At 37.5% G+C, this 17,376-nt stretch overlaps 1 protein-coding gene across 5 annotated transcripts in view; it reads left to right on the top strand.

The window, feature by feature from the left end:
• The window catches only part of NRG1 (neuregulin 1), a 1,020,731-nt gene that overhangs the window by 852,635 nt on the left and 150,720 nt on the right, over nt 1–17,376 (top strand). For all 5 annotated transcript variants that reach the window (XM_061177421.1, XM_061177424.1, XM_061177425.1 and 2 more), the window contains exons 2-3: nt 8,290–8,467; nt 16,695–16,816. In XM_061177421.1, the coding sequence (XP_061033404.1) occupies nt 8,290–8,467; nt 16,695–16,816 (300 nt within the window). The remainder of the gene's footprint in view (nt 1–8,289; nt 8,468–16,694; nt 16,817–17,376) is intronic.

A 17,376-nucleotide genomic window follows, 5' to 3' on the forward strand; every position in this document is an offset into this window, starting at 1 on the left:
CCACTCTTATAGTAGTTTTATAATTTTATCTTTGACCCTCAACCTATGAAATAACTGGGTCAAGCACTACAGAACTGTATAGGAGAAGAAGATTGCTAACTTCCACAAACATAATATCAATTTTTCAGGCTGAAAAATTCTCTTACTTAGTAAATCTGCGCTCATTTCCCTTGTGGAATTGTACAGTGTTGTAAATCTCTCGCAGACACATGTGGAGAGGTGATCTAGTTGATATAGCTTATTATAAGACACATAAAATTACCATAGTGACTATGAAATGGAGTAATCATTCTAGATCTTTAGTCTGCTATCCTCCTCCCCTTTTGCTTATCTCCACCTCAAACGGTGCAGAATTATCCTCCTGGAGGGAAAAGTCCTGGGTTTAAATCCTGGTCTGCAGCTTGACAGCCTTGTGACCTTGAACAAGTGCCTGGATAACCCCCCATATCCTCACCTGTAAAACAGAAAGAATAATTATCCATCCTACAAGAAATACGTACAAGGACAAGGGAAGAGGGAATTTGACACAAATGGTAAATCTGGGATATACGTTGATGGTAAATAACTTAATAGTTAAGGGAACAAATTTAGACCTTATAGACTGGGGTCAATCGATGAAGACAATCGATCAACTTTGATTTGAAGGCAAAAGAGATAATATTAAAATGTGTCTGCTTCTCCTGCTGAAATGGAAGAACAGCCTGGCTTCTGTGGGAGACTCTGAGATAAGGTGCATTAAAGGAGATGGGGAGGAACGCCGTTCGAGGACCAGCATCTTAACTGAGGCAGGAATCAAGTAGAGAACACTCTAACAGTGATGACCAGATAAGAGAACTAGAGGAGAATATAAAAATTGCAAAGTAAAGGCAGTACTGCTTATTGGGCAATTTTCCAGTTAAATTTACATTTCCTCCCTATTAACATCACGTGGCAGAGAGTGTAAGAGTCCTAATTCAGTGGAATGCATAAAAACAAAAAATAACATCACTGGGGCCCTTTGATCTCACATTTAAGAAGTCTTTTGAGAAGGTGGGTGTGGACTTTGGAATAATGTTTGGACTGGGTCTCTTCTTTATCAGTATCTTCTAGATCCTTCCTTCTACTTATTTTTTCAGCAAACACTTAAGGTCTTACTTTGTGCTAGGTCCCTGAGATACTATCTATCTTCCATCTGATACATTTAGACATTTGGATGTTTGAATATAGTGCCAGTCAAAATGGACACACCACTACCACCACCATCAAAAGCCTAAGCCTCCAAATAGGGACTGTTACCGCCTACTAATGACTGCTCTTACCTGACCTCCTTTGACTGGGGAGGGTTAGATTCCTTAAATGGTTCTCTGTTGTACATGTGCCTCTTCAGTGCAGCCTGTTGGGTATGGTGTTTAGCTGTAGAATGTGATAAGTCATTTTCTATGACCTTAGAATAAGCATAGTTTTTGACTAGCCTGTTTGTGGCTCATACCCTAGAAATGAGCATTTAAAAGAATCTTACTGTTCAGTCAACTTGTAGCAGTGAACTGTGGGAAGGGAAACTCTGAGCTTGTCCATGTGTGAAAATCCCCACCAGCGGAGACTGAAATGTTTGGGAAATCAAGGTTAACACTAGGAAGATGCCAACTTTGGCTGTAGAGGTACTACCGTTGTGAATAATAGAAGTAAAATGCTAAATATCACCCCTGGTTTTATTGTTTTCTGTTGTATAATGACACCTTCCATGCAGATGTTAAGAGGATTGTTCAAAATGCTCGTAAAGGTGTTAATTCAGTAATTCACACACATCCTTGTATAAGGAGTTGGACATGGAACTGCTAAAATGGTATTTCTGGGTCCAGCTATCTTCACTATACCTTGAAGCCTATTCTCAATGTGTTGACTGGTTTAGTTTGCTGCCAATATTAGGGAGTCAGCTTGAGAATACTTTATAATAAATCCCTGAACTTTATAGTGACTTTCTCACAAGTGGAGGCACCCACATGCTTTATCTCATTCTTCAAATATCCTTGCTGAATACACAGGGACACGTGGTAGTTTCCCATTTAAGCTCACGGGGAACTCTAGTTAACCGGAGTTAGGAACAGTCTATCTGAAGGATGATTTGGCTGGATATAGGGCAGCGTGAACAGCCGGTCGCCACATGTGGCAACAAACAGTGACCTGTGGGATGGTCCTTAACATAACTTAAGATCACACACTGCCCCAGTAGCAATAGTTTTAATCCTAGGTGTATTGGGAAATACCATTGCCACTAGAACTTGCCGCCTTTTACATGGCTATATTTGCAAAATTGAAACCTGATAAGATAAATTTTCCCTTTTATAGTCAAATTTGTGAGTGCAGACCAGAAGAGACGACCAGATGGCAAAGCCTAAACTTTATCTACTCTCTTCATTGTGACCAAAATCTTCTTGAGAAAGGAGTTTTAGAGACTTTCGTCGCTTATTTACCTTTAACATGACTATAAAAAAGAAAGGACATCCTTCTGCGTTGTTGAGGACTGATTAATGATATTTGTGTGACTTTTATCAGCTAACGCAGTTGCCAGTCACCAGTTTTCACTGTGAGATCTGCACGTGTGTGGTATCAGGCTTTTAAATGGATTTATGCAGGGAAGACTTCACTGGGGTCGTAGCTGAAAGCTCACGGTTATTTGATAATATTTTGCAGGTTTCCTGTTTAGTTTGTTCAGAGTGTTGAGGCTCTTCAGATTAACTGCACAGACACGGAGAGTTATAACATGAGCTAGCTTTGCATTGTCAGCACCTTCAAAGAACAGAAATAATTTATCTAGTGTCCCATGCTATCGGCATGTCTCGGCAGCATACACATGCTGAAATTTGTTTCCTGTTCTTAACAATACAGTACAATATTTGATATAGCAGTACTGAACATATTAAAAAAAAATAAGTGCCCAGGAGACAAGTAAAACAAGAGGATTGCTTAGATGAATGGTTCTTCTTGCAAATTTATTTCACCTTTATTACAAATATTTATTCACACATGAAAGTATTGGAATAAATGAGCCTAGTGCCTTCAATTTTTGTGTGGTGGGCATGTAAAATAATTTTTTTGGATTATTGCCACAATTTTTTCTACATTGTGCAACGTATCAAATAAAAAATGTAGACATGCAAAAATAGACTTTTTAAGTATACGGGTATACCTACTTGCATTGACTTAGAGTTGGAGGAGTATATATGTGATCTTTTAAAGCCCTTTGAAACACTTAAAGCCTGTAAAAAGGAGTGCCTGTAAAACATGTGGCATTGCTCTGAGCGTTTTTGAGTTTCTATTTTTATAGGCTGCTCCTTTTTGCACTTTATTGTCTGTCTCTGTTGATGCATTTCTAAGGGTGTGGATATATTCATATTAATGTCAAGCAGGTTTGAAATAGATTTAGGCAAAGACTGCTTAAAACTTGCTCTATCATTAAATTGTTTCAGGGTGTGGAAATGCTGCCTCTCCAGAATCACAATGAAAGCAGAATTATGAACTGTGGTAGACCAAAAACAATTAAATCATTCCAAAGATGCTCAGACCACTTACTGCATTGGAAGCATTAACTTAGCATTGTGTTTGCCTTCAACCAATTTTTAATTAACAGACTACTTACCCTTAAACAAGAATTGAAAGGCACATAATTTTTTTTTACAGTTTTAAAGTCCAAGTGAAAAATTTTTGCAGTTTTAAAATCCAAGTACTCACTTTAAAAAATTGCCCCAAGGTTTAGAAACTACCCCTGGTCTTACAAAGTTATACCTGAGTGTTAGAAAGTACTTGGTGGCGTACTTTTTCAGTGAAATAAATGAGATTATTTCATGCGAGTAAACTGTATACGTGAGAAACATACATACTTCTAAAATGTATTCGAGTAACATATAGTTATTATTTTGTAATCTAATGGAAGAAAATTTACTCTATTGAAAATTGTCTCACTATGAATAGAGGAGAAAAAACACACAGACCATATGTGCTCAATACTAGTTTGTATTTTTATCAAGTCTGTGAAATATCCAGGGCTATTCTTTTAGGATGGTTATATGAGAGGACAAAGAAGAATTTATGTTGTTGCCCAGTCTATAGGATGCTTGCATTTGGGCTTCACCTGGAGTGAGTGAGGAATTTTTATGGTACTTTTCTAGAAGGTACCACTGACCACAGAACACCCATGAGCCAACAGTGCAGTCACGTGGCTGGGTTGGTGGGTCACAGATTTGTTTCTCCATTTACGGAGAATTTTGAGTTAACACCTTAAAACAGCTGTTCTCTGAAAAGCTGGGTATCGTCATGTCATAGGTGATTTCCCCTGAAGACATGCAGGGACATTATGACAAGTGGACTTCTAAGGAGGCAAAGTCAGAGTAGCTGGGAGCTTCTGCGCTTATGACAGTCTTGAGACTGCACGCGTGAGAGAAACTCAGGCTAGTCAATAGAGGTATATCCGAATCCCAAACATCAAGAGATGTTTATACAATAGGGTCAGCTTAAGGAGTGGATATTTTAGCTAAGAAAGACCTTGTATCTGAACGTCTGTGCCTCGTTACGTCATAGATCATCTCTTAAGGGCAAGAGATGTACTGGTCTTTGCACATGAACCCCCAAAGGAAAGGATGGATGTGTTGATCTGCCAGATGAGTGATTATTTTCCTTCCACCAAAGGACCTAGTGGGGTTGGAGCCCCAAAGTCGTGGTTATCAGGTTGAACATATGAGGATTTCAGTGCCATACCACTCACAGAATTTAAATGGAGGATATAGTCTTAAGAGCTACCTTTGTGAATTATAACACAAATATTCCCAAGAATCTCCATGACTGCAAACTTACCCAAGACTTTAAAAGTATTTAATGAAATCCTGAGGCTTTTTTCCATGGCAGAAAGACCAGATGGAAAAGGCAGAAAAACTAAGAGAAACCACAACTCCTTTTTTCCTTTCTTTCTTTCTTCCTTCCTTCCTTTCTTTCTTTATGCATGCATTTCCTTGTTTGCTGAATCATGTGAAATTTAGTTGTAGACATGATGACATTTCACCCCTAAATACTTCAGCAGATACTGCCTGAGAACAAGGACATTCTTCTGCGTGACCACAATGCAATTATCACACTTGAGAAATTCAATTTTGTTACAATACCTTTATTCAGATTTCCCCGATAGTCCCAGTAATGTTCTTTCTTTTCTTTTTTTTTTTAAATTAATTTATTTATTTTTGGCTGTGTTGGGTCTTCATTTCTGTGCGAGGGCTTTCTCTAGTTGCGGCAAGCGGGGGCCACTCTTCATCGCGGTGCGGGGGCCACTCACTGTCGCGGCCTCTCTTGTTGCGGAGCACAGGCTCCAGACGCGCAGGCTCAGTAGTTGTGGCTCACGGGCCCAGTTGCTCCGCGGCATGTGGGATCTTCCCAGACCAGGGCTCGAACCCGTGTCCCCTGCATTGGAAGGCAGACTCTCAACCACTGCGCCACCAGGGAAGCCCCCCAGTAATGTTCTTTATAACTATTTTTCCCCTAAACCAAGGTCCAATCAATCGCTACGCATTGCATTTTTTGGTCAACGTTTCCTTTAATCTAGGTCAGTTTCACAGTCTTTTATCATTCGTGACATTGGCATTCCTGAAGACTAGACCAGTTGTTTTTGTAGAATATCCCTCAATTTGAATTTGTCCGATTGTTTCCTCACATTTGAAATCAAGACTCTTAATAAAGAAATAAGAAATAAATAAATGAAGACAGGAGGGTAAAGGGAAGGAGAGGTGAGAGAAAGGGAGGGGGGAACAGAATAAGAGAAAAGAAAGTAAAAAGAGATGCAAACAAATTGCATGAAGATTTCAAACAAGAAAACAATATCCAGTAGATTTGTGTTCAGGCTGTATTGATAAGCAAATGAATGGAGTGGTGAGTGAGGGGACACGGTACTTATTGAGAGTTAAGGATATCTGAAATATTGTGTTTAGAACATTTTGCATAGAGACAAGGGAAGAAACCTTGAGTTAGGGTTGTGTGCCAAGTTAAACACAAAATTAAGTGAAAACAACAAAAAAATTCAAACTAGTTCTTTTGATCTGTACATTAAAAAAATGAGGTGGTTTATTTTTCTTAATATATGTAAACCAGTTTCTGGTGCCATTTAACGCCAGCAGATTTGTTTCTTTAAAACCCTTCACGAGGTTTACAAAATTGAAAATGATCTTAAGGCGTTAATAGGAATATACAAATACTATTCCAGATACATGAGAATTTAGTGTTTTTTAAAACCTCCGAAACAGAGATTCACAGACCATATCTTAAAAGGAAGACTCCTAGAAAAGCTCTTCAGGAAGTAAATCTTATTTTCAAGCTGTCAGAAAAAAAAAAAAAAATAGAGAAAATCATCAGGCATCAAAGGCTAAGAACAGATGAAATACGTTTCCTAACTCGCTGCTGTGTCTCCATATTTGGTGCCTGCTTCTCCGCCTCCTCTCCAAATAAGTAAAAAGAGGAACACGTAATTGTAGGAATACTGCAGAGAAGCCAGAGGTTCAAATAGTTTTTGCTGTACTTTACTGGAAATTTTATATGCTCATTCCTGACATTTTGGGAGGATTTTCTTGGTAAGGGCAGAGTTGTAGAAAAACAAACCTACCCGGGGTAGGGAAGGTACTCCATTTCCTGTTGGTGTCTAACGTGGCTCTGACTGCTGTCCTTGGAGTCTTGAGGCTATACGCAGTGAATAATTGCTCACTGGATCCAGGAGGTGCAGTCTCCTTTGGTGGGTTTGAGGAATTAACTTCCCATTAAGGCTTGAACTGGGGCAGAAGTAGACTTTGTAGTTGGCTTTTCTAAGACTCAGTGGAAACAGAGATGTTGAGATCTCAGGTTCTGCTGTGTTGATTAGTAAGTGAAATTTTGTGTGCAGAGGAGAATCCATTTGTTACGCTTTTATTTTTTAAACTGTTTTATTACGAAAAAATCAGACATACTGTGTAGAAATGTACAAGAAATCCCTGTTTCTACCTATTGCCTAACTTCTACAATGATCAGCTTCTTGGGAAAGTTTTTTCACTTTTATGCCTACCCATTCCCCGCTACCATTTCATGTTGAAGTAAATCTCAGATATTATAACATTTTATCCATAAATATTTCAGTAGAGAATAGATATTCTTTGAAGCAGTCTTGCTTAAAGTAGGAATGGTATATGTGTTTAACGTAAAGTGTCCTACAAATTAATGTACAATTTAAGTGCTCCCAGTCTCTGTTGAGAAGGTTTAGAAGGGTGAAATCCAATCAAACTGATAATTTGACAGGAGGGTGGTGGCCTTCTGGAATGGTCATTCTGTGTTTGTGGAACAGTAACTGTAGGTCGTAAAAGAGTGATGTCACCGAAGAATTTCTGTCTTGAAGAAATGAGCATTGTTAAGATTTATGAGTCCTCTTTGTTCTTTGGGCTACTTCTGGTGATAGGATAGTCTGACTCTCCAGAATGTTATAACCGTGGACAAGAGATACTTACCTGTCTTTGAAAATAAACTTCCCATTTAAAAAATGGGTATGATACCTGCTGTACCTATTCACAGAACTGTGATGAAGATAAATTGTGATCTGGGATATGAATGTGCTTTAAAAATAATGGCCCAGTTACATATTCTTTTTTAGCATAGGATTTTGATTCTTTGAAATGATCAGTGTTCAGGATTTTTAATGGTATCAGAGAATGTAAAGATTGAGGAAATTACTATCTTGAAAATATATATATATATAAAATATATGTATATATAAATTTTGGGAATTTTTTAAAGAATGATTTTTTTATTGAAGTAGAGTTGATGTACAATATTATATGTTACAGGTGTACAATATAGTGATTCACAATTTTGAAGGTTATACTCCATTTATAGTTAATATAAAATATTGGCTATATTCCCTGTGTTGTACAATATATTCTTGTAGCTTATCTTCTACATAATAGTTTGTACCTCTTAATCCCCTACCCTTATATTGCCCCTCTCTGCTTCCCTCTCCCCACTGGTAACCACTAGTTTGTTCTCTATATCTGTGAGTGTGTTTTAAAGAATAATTTCATTATCTAAGTTCTCTTTTCTTTTTCCCCCTGAATATATTTTATGTGAGCATTTTATTCTTCTCTCAGTTGAGATACATTTTGGTTGACACCCTCCCCCCTCCCCTTTTTCTTTTCTCTCTCAGTTAGTAAAGCCTTTGGGAATGGTTTCTTGATCAAGCTTACCAAAATTAGTATGTTTCTCTTGGAAAGATTACGAGGTGATCAGAACTTTTTTTCCTTCTCTTTTCTTTTGTAGCCTTGCCTCCCCGATTGAAAGAGATGAAAAGTCGGGAGTCTGCAGCAGGTTCAAAACTAGTGCTTCGGTGCGAGACCAGTTCTGAATACTCCTCTCTCAAATTCAAATGGTTCAAGAATGGCAATGAATTAAACCGAAAGAACAAACCACAAAACATCAAGATACAAAAAAGGCCAGGGTAAGTATCATGCATATCACAGCAGGAGCAATGCCTAGCAATAGAATGATGTAAAATATAAAAGTTACAAACAGCCTAGCAAATAAGTACACCATCAAAAAACACGATATATAATAAGTGAAAAGATGTTTCATTATATGGTGGCCAGAAATTGTGTCATTATATAGGAAAGAATTTAAAGTTTCTGATTTTTACAACTTCTGGACGAAGAAAGGAAAGGATGGATGTGGAAAGAACTGTAGGGTGTGGGTGGAAATAGAAGGGATGAGGGAAGGTAGTATTAATAGCAGCTGTTGTAATACTAAGTAATAGGTGATATCCATTTAGAGTACGAGTGCCTTGCACAATCAAAATCCTGACTTTGTTATAAAGATCAATAAATACTTAGATTTATGGAAAGAGTTAGAATGTAATCAGTCGCTTTTGAACTATTTTCAAGTAAAAGTTTAGTACATAAAATACCTAATAAGAATGTTTAACTGACAATTCTATTAAACTATATCACCATTAGAGCAGATTAAAACGTCCAGTAATCCTGGGTAGCAAGAATCTTAAATTTTCCTGCCCTCCTTGAGGAGATCCATATTTGGGAAGGCTTCATGTGATTCCCTATAACATCTTGGTAGGTATGTTCTATACCTACTCTAAAATGATGCTCTTTTCTTATTCCTACACTCTTCATTTTTATTTTTCTCCTTATTTAAGAAATTTTTCTTCTAATATCAAACTACATTTTGAAATTATAGAAGAGCTAAATATCTTGGATTTTTGCTTGTGAACAGTCCTTTAATCAATGTGACATATATCATAGTGGCTCCAAGCTCCAAGATTACATTTTCTCTACTTCAGAGGATTCCAGTGAAATCCCAGCTATGATAACAGAAGCAGCAATGAAAGAATCTCTGCCTGGACTTTGATTTTATAGGACATCTACCAAAAAGTCACACACTCTTGCATGAGCAAGAGTAAATGAAGTGATTATAATGGAAATTTAATGTAATCTTAAAGTGTTTAATGACTGTAATAACCATAATTAGGGATGTTTTTCCAGTTTCCATGGTTTTAGTAACTACGCTGCTTATTCTTGTTATTGATGGTGTCAGTACAATCTCTCGATTTGGAAGAAGAATACAGCGTGAAGGCAATATCACTTTCTGTAGCAGGTGGCACTTCAAAGATGCAAAAAATAATGCTGTAAAGTGACAGGGTATTTTTATACATAATCTTATTTGTTTGTTTTTTACAACATTCCCCTAGGTAGTAAGGACAGTTTACTGCACATGTGACTCTCTAAAAAAAGTAATCAAGGGTCAAAAAAGTGTTGTCTTGCCTTGAGTCACCCAACTAGCTGTGACTAAGCTGGAGCACAAATCTATTTCTTGGCTTCCTTAATGCCTCATTCCTTCTTTAAAAATGGAAAGCAGACACGTTTAATAACATGTGTCCATGTGGGGAGGGGAGGAGATAGAGTGAACGAATTGAAAAAATAAGCATGATTCTTCTAGAGAAGTTTCACAACAGCAAAAGATAACTTTTAGATAGCTTTTAGTGTCTGTTTTGTTTTTCATCAATTAGCCAAGTTAGTAAGAAACTCAGTTACCTGCACACGCAGGGTGATGTCTCATTCATTTCTATGTGGCTGTCATATAATAGCAAAAATATGTAAGTGCCCATGAATGCTAGGAATGTGGAGAAACGGAAGAATCCTAGGTGTTATCTTTACACTCAGGGGGTCATAAGATTGTAGAGAGATTATCCAGTTCAGCCTTATATAAAACATATGAGTTCCAGCGATCAAGTGCTGAAACCCTGCTAGGGCTGGGGAGCGTCAAGATTTTTAAGCAGCCCATCGGTTTACAATTAGTGATCTAAAAAATGGATTAGTTATATTGAGGTAAATTCTGCTTTATGGTAAGTCCAGATTGAATTAGGGAGATGAAATATCTGGCATTTCATGTCAGACAATAAAACTAAACACTGAATTGTAGGTTACTGATGCGAAGTGCCATGGGAGTTGGGAAGTGCGGGAGACCCGGAGAGATTCAGGAGTCACTGTGAGGTGGTGGATTTGACTCTGCTGAAGACAGAGAATCCCTCTGGCTGGGTGGGTGCGGTAGGGTGGGCGGTTATAGAGAAGAGCAGAAACCACAGTCAGTAGCAGGTTCTGTTCATAGGGCAATAAAGAGGCCAGTTGGGTTGGGCCAGTGGGGGAGTGGATGGGAAATTTTGTCCTTTATTGGACAGATGCTGCGTGTCGGCCCTGGGCTAGATGCTGGGTCCACAGAGATGAAGAAGAAGTGCTCTCTGCTCTCAGAGGCTTGGTCTCAAGAGGGGAGGGAAATGTAAGCAGTTGTAATGCTCAGTTGTAAATTCAACGATAGTGATGATCACAGAATGCTGTAGAAAGAAGCTCACACGGGCCGGGGAGAGGACCCAGTCCAGGACTGTGGAGGCTTCCTAGAAAGAGGGGAAGAAGAAGAGAGGGAGGAGAGGATTATCTAGACTGAAGGAACAGAACAAAGCAGCTGCAGACTGCAGGTATTCTAGGTGAGGATGCCTGGAGAGAAGCTAATGAGGTTGGGTAAGTAAGAGGACAAAAAGGAACAACCGAAAAAGTGAGTTGCCCGGAATGAATATGGTTGTGAAAGAGAACATGTATAGGTAAAGAGCTAATTTGTTGCATGGCTTGGATGACATATAAAAGTGTCATTGCTATTCAGAAAAGCATTTTCGTATTGGCTTCATAGGCCCAGACAGCTAAGAGCATGGTCTACATATTAATAAAATCCCATTATCCCGGAAAGGCCGATATTCAGAAATTACTTCTTTTAAACAATAGCCTTGCTGGAAAGAATTAAGTGGGAACAAGAAAGACTTTTATTCAAGTAATGTGACTGTAAATTACTCTTGGCAAAGCATTGAGCATATTTGATCCTCTGAAAAATAAGATACTTTGTGTAAAGTGGGCAGCTACTGATAAGTGACCAGCTTATTGGGTTTCAGAATTGGGCATTCGGTCATTTCTGAAGTTGTATCTTTAAAAAAAAAATTAGTGCTGTCACCTTTTTTTAAAGGACCAAACTGAATCTAAATTTAATTAACATTTGCAAGATCCTCTATTATTTCAACTTAGAAATATAAGAGAGTGAATACTATTGTTATTATACCCATTAAAAAGTTAATATCCCGAGAATGAAGGCCATTAGGTTGCTTCCTGTAGATATAATGTTAATGAATGGTAACACTTGGACTTGAAATTGATCTGAATCTATGTCTTTTGTCTTTTCGACTCCATGTGTCATGTCTTTTCACAACTACTTGTGATTTTGCTGTAGTATCCAGTAAAATCACGACTTCAGGCAAGGGGAATGTTCAGGCTTAGGGTAAAGTCTTCAATAAAAAACATTCTTGTTTGTCAGCTTCATCTACATTACTCATAATTCTTCATTACGAAGATATTCAAAATGTCAGTGGTTTGCAGTGGTTTCTTGCTTACTTGACTTAACTTTATCTTACTACATTTGCCCTTAGCCAGCAGGCCAAGAAGGGATAAACTTTATCTTAGACTGTGATCACAAGCAGAGGTGAATTTTAGTGTGAGGTTTAGGATTTCCCTGGGATTCTCTTTATTTAAAGTAAAACATTGACCATCCTCCAGTCCTTCGCCTACGTTTCTTTTTCACATTTTATAATCTCGATTGTTCGTAGCAGCCAGAATTTCCTTTTAATCCCTTAGTGTTATGAAAAGATTTTATACCAATAGGGAATTGCTATTATTTTGTAAAGTCTTATCCCCCTTCGGCCCCTGCTCCTACTAATAAAGGACATTCCTACATGTTCTTCCTATGATTTTGCATTCACATGCGAGCCTTTGTTTATTTTATTTGTCTAAGCGATGTGTGGGACCAATGAGAAGAAATGGAAACTGCCCTGGTCTTAAGTGTCTGCTTATCCCCTTGTTCATGTTTCCTTTGCCTGGTGGACCATTTTGATCAAGAAAACTGGTTAAAGAGCTTGGTGTGTGACAGATCATATGTGGGGGTCATCCAGTTGGCCTCATTTGCATACCTGTCCTACATCAGCCTTATTAAAGTCCGACTTCCTGTCGTTTGTGTCTGGCGCACACTTTTGGATGCCCTTAATTTTGTATCAGCTCTTCGTTTCTGTTCTCACATTTTTTTTTTTATGGCTGCGCCACACGTCTTGTGGGATCTTAGTTCCCTGACCAGGGGTCGAACCCGGGCCCTCGGCAGTGAAAGCACGAAGTCCTAACCACTGGACCACCAGAGAATTCCCTGTTCTTACACATCTTAATTTTGTTTAAAATTGATTCTAATTGATTTGGTCAAGTTAACAAAATTTTTTAAGGAATTATTTCTCCTGTTTTCAATTGTTCCAGGTTTTTTTGACTCTGTAATAGAAAAGGTTTCTACACATCCCCTTCTTTTATTAGTTGAGCCACTCTGACAGGTCATTTTAACTTTATACGTAGGAAAGTCTCAAATTCTTTGGGTATAAAATGGGAATACGCAGTGCCTGTTTCATAGCGTTTATGTGAGGCATTTTATGCAGTGCCTGGTTCTGTAGAGTTTCACAGTTGCTGCAGCGGCAAGTGACTTCATTCTGGTAGAACCAGATGGCAAGTGACATTCTCTAGTTTGCACTATGAAATCCCTCTCTCTCTTCTTTACCCTTCTCATCATAGGCAATTCAACAGTATCTGAAAGCTGTGTTGAACACACACACACGCAAGTTCATATGATTCCTTAGAGATCAGAGGAATGGAATTTTATAAACTGAGGTGATCAGTTCTATATGCATTTAAGTTGCCTTAGCCTGTAAAACATGGTGGAAGAATCAAGTTAAGTAAGAAAAACGAGATAGTAGCTATGGGAGCCTTGAATCTATCTTGTCAGTGAGCACTCATTAGAAGAACACAGTTTGCATTTTGATATAAAAAAAGAAAAAGAAATTAATATTGATAACTGTTTGTATTAATTTATTGTTACATTGTTTTATTTTTTTCTTATTCCAAACCAATGCATGCTTATTGTAAAAATCTAAAAATTGCAGGAATGTAGAATATAATTATAATAATAGCCAACACTTATTTGGAGCTTACTCTATTTCAAGCATCTTTTTAAACATGTTACATGAATTAACTGTTTTAAAACTTTTAGAAATGAAAATCCACCAAAACATTCACCCCTCCCAGATCCCCAGGTAACTCATCAAAGAGCAAAAAGTTAATTTTGTGATTGGAAGGGAGTTCATTAATTCTTCCAAGTTAACTTTCTCCTTTTAGGCAAGATATGGTAGCCTATTGAAGACAGTAAAATAAGACTATTATAACCATACTTATTAAAGCCCCAGATTGTTGCAGTGTATAATTTTTAAGAAGGTTTGTCTATTTCTACTCTCTCACTATTTCCCATTCCTGCTCTAAGATCCAGGGATTGAAGAATCTCATAGTTAAATGTATCATTAGAGTTCAAAGGGGCCCTTCATGTCCCTGGAGAATTTTGAGTTTCCATTGAACTGCAAGAAAGGGTTACCAACCTTTTTGACATAAACACTTTCTCCCTTCATAATATTTTTAAATGTGCATCTCTCATTTAAGCTTTCATTTTAAAACAGGGTTTGTTTTTTCAAAACTAATTGAAACCACTGATCTAATTTAATCTTTCTCTGCCTAGAGATATTCTTGTTAGGAATTGCTTGACAGGTGGCTATCCAGACTTGAATCTTTCCAAAGAGAAAACCTAACTCTTTCACACGACACCCTATCCATTTTTGGGCGCTCAAAAGGTTCTTCCTTATATATCATCCAAAATATGCCTTCTTTTTCCTGTAAGACACAATTCTACCTTTAAGAGCTTCACCAAATAATTTCCTTTTCCAGATAACAACGATGAAATGTATTTAAATATATCTTGTTCATAGCTACCTGCCAGTGGAACCTCTGTTTCTTTAATAGCATCTTCTCTAGTGATAAGATTTCTAGGCCCTATTCAATTCTGATCACCCTCTTCTAAACTCCTCTAGCTATTGATATTTTTTTAATCAAATGCCACTTTGAAACGTAATGCAATACTCTAGATGTGATTCAGCCTGTGAGCGGTGTATTGAGACTTTTATCCAATTTGATTTGTGCTCTTTTAATATTAATTTGGCCAAGCAGTGCATACATTTCTTTTCTCTTCTTTTTTAAATAGTTGTTTAAAATGGAGTAATGTTAAACGTGTAGCGAATTGAAATCCTTTTTTCTGTATATATTGTTGTCAAGGCTCATCCCTCCCAGCCTGTATTTCTGCTACTGATTTTTGAACCTGAATGTATTTGTTATGCTTATCTTGATTAAATTGATTCTTGGTCTTGGCCCATTGATGCTCAGTCCTAGAATTCCCAAGGGTGTCTCTACAGAAAGGATTCCTTAGTCACTTGTCATGCCTGCCTTAGAAATTCACTGTAACTATTTGCATAAAATGACTAAGAGGTAGGTTGTAAAGAACTCTAAGTTTGTTTAATGCAACACTTATTTCAGCATAGAAAATTACATTTTTTTCCCCTTGTTCTCTTTCTCTTTCTGTTTTTAAGCATAACATTTATTTACATTCCTTGGAATAGTATTCCAGTAAACACTGCCCAGGTCTTTTAGGAAAATTTTGATTTTAAGAACTATCCCTCTAAGATTAACTGTAAATTAATGTTAACTGTAAATTTGATTACCATGTTTCTTTAAGAAGATTCTCATGAGAGAGGTACTCAAGGCTGGCAGAATTTAGAAAAAAGAAAAAGAGAGCAGCTCCAGGTACATGATCATGAAAGGCTTGATGAAGGAACTGGCTCATGAGGTGGTCCTTAAAGATCAGCTAATATCTTGATGGGTAGAAATATGGGGCCCCCATTCTAGGTAAAAGAAATAATAAGCAAAAGTACCAACATGGAAGGCAGGTAGGGGTGGTTCAATTCAGTAGACTGGAGGAGAAGAGTAGAAATTAAATTTTGAACAATTGGTCCAACTTGATTAATAATGTTATCTGACAAGAAGACCAGAAAATTCACTTAAAAATTAGGAAGGTGTAGTTTACGGGAGGTTTGCATATAATTCTGAGTTGCTGTCTTTGCTTCCTGCGTTTTCTCCCTGATGTCCTCCTCTCAAGAGCCCAGGCAGTCAGTACCAGGCTCCTGTATACAAGGACACTGTATTTTTTTTTTTTTTTTAATGTTTTACTGGAGTACAATTGCTTTACAACGTTGTGTTAGTTTCTGCTGTACAACGAGGTGAATCAGCTGTATGTATACATATATCCCTTCCCTGTTGGACGTCCCTCCCGCCTCATCCCACGCATCTAGGTCATCACAGAGCACAGAGCTGAGCTCCCTGTGCTATACAGCAGGTTCCCACTAGCTATCAAAAGGCTTTAATAAATGCTGTGCCAATCCCAATAGGCCTGAGTTTTTAAGTCATAGAGACTGCTTAAATTATAGGCTATGTGCAATAGTAAGGCATTTAGACAGATGCAAATCACAGTGTGGCCCGTGCTCAAAGAGTGCCAAATATTGATTTAATATGTAGTTTTATAAAAGTGTGTGCTATTGTTGCATGAATATTTATTTCAATATTAAGAACCATTTGTGTGGTACTGTGCTCCCAGCAATGAGAATCTTTTTAAAGAATGACAAATTCCCTTTCTTTTGGAAGTGATAAATCCTCTCCGTTCAAAATTAACATAATTCCTGATGTCACTCTGCTGGGAAAAGAAGTGCAGAGCATTTTAATCTAGTCTAGCCTTCATTAAGTATCTGTCCTTACCAGATTTATAAGAAATGGCTTTACACTTTTTTATTTTCCTTAACCCTAGTGGCTGGTGACACTGAGATACAGAGAGGAAAGAAAATTTATCGTTTGGGTGAAAAAGAATTCTGAGGCATAATGTAGTTAGTGGTGGTGCTAGAGGAATAAAAAGAAAAATTAGAAAAGAATTTGTTTAAATTGCTGAGCTGGGTGATAAAATTAAGACTATGTCCAGGGTATAATTTAAATGAGATGTATCTCACTTTTGGTAAAATCACACATCTGTGTACTAGTCAGTTGTGTTTTAACATGGTGTGCGTAGAGTGGGAAGGGGGAGTTTGAGAACTCTGAAACTATAGAGGCTTTATTTTGATGGTCATTGTATTTCTGTGAAATATACTTACAACCGCTTTGGCCCTGGTCTTACAGGAAGTCAGAACTTCGCATTAACAAAGCATCACTGGCTGATTCTGGAGAATATATGTGCAAAGTGATCAGCAAATTAGGAAACGACAGTGCTTCTGCCAATATCACCATTGTGGATGCAAATGGTAAGAGACACCTACTATGTGCTATTTCTCAGTCTCTGAGAGGAGTCATCAAGGTATGTGGTAAGACGTGTAATACATCGGTGTGTTAAATCTCATTGTGAACAAACAAAAATCGTGAAGGGAAAACCATGCATTTCAAGTATCTTACGGGTCCTCCATAAGGCTCTTCACTCATGACATGAAATAGACCTGAAATATACATAGATTTTTTAAAAAAGGATTTGAATAGCGTCATCAATAGCAGAGACAGGATGGTTTGCTAAAAGAAAGAGATTATACCTCCACTTTAAGTTAGTCAGGGAGAGCAGGTAAGTTTTTTGCTCTATCAAACCAGAATATGTGTATACATATAATTTATGTACAGAATACATATGTATATACAGAATATATGTATATTGTATATATTTACATACATATGTGTATTATGTATGAATATATGTTCTGTGTGTGTGTGTGTGCATTTGTGTATAAACAGAATACAATCCTGACGTAGTCCTGGCAGTTTTTATGTTCTTATATACATCTGACTCTAGGTAGTAGAAAGTTAGGCCTATCAGGTT

Source organism: Eubalaena glacialis, chromosome 20, assembly GCF_028564815.1.
Source record: "Eubalaena glacialis isolate mEubGla1 chromosome 20, mEubGla1.1.hap2.+ XY, whole genome shotgun sequence".
Taxonomy (NCBI): Eukaryota; Metazoa; Chordata; class Mammalia; order Artiodactyla; family Balaenidae; genus Eubalaena; species Eubalaena glacialis.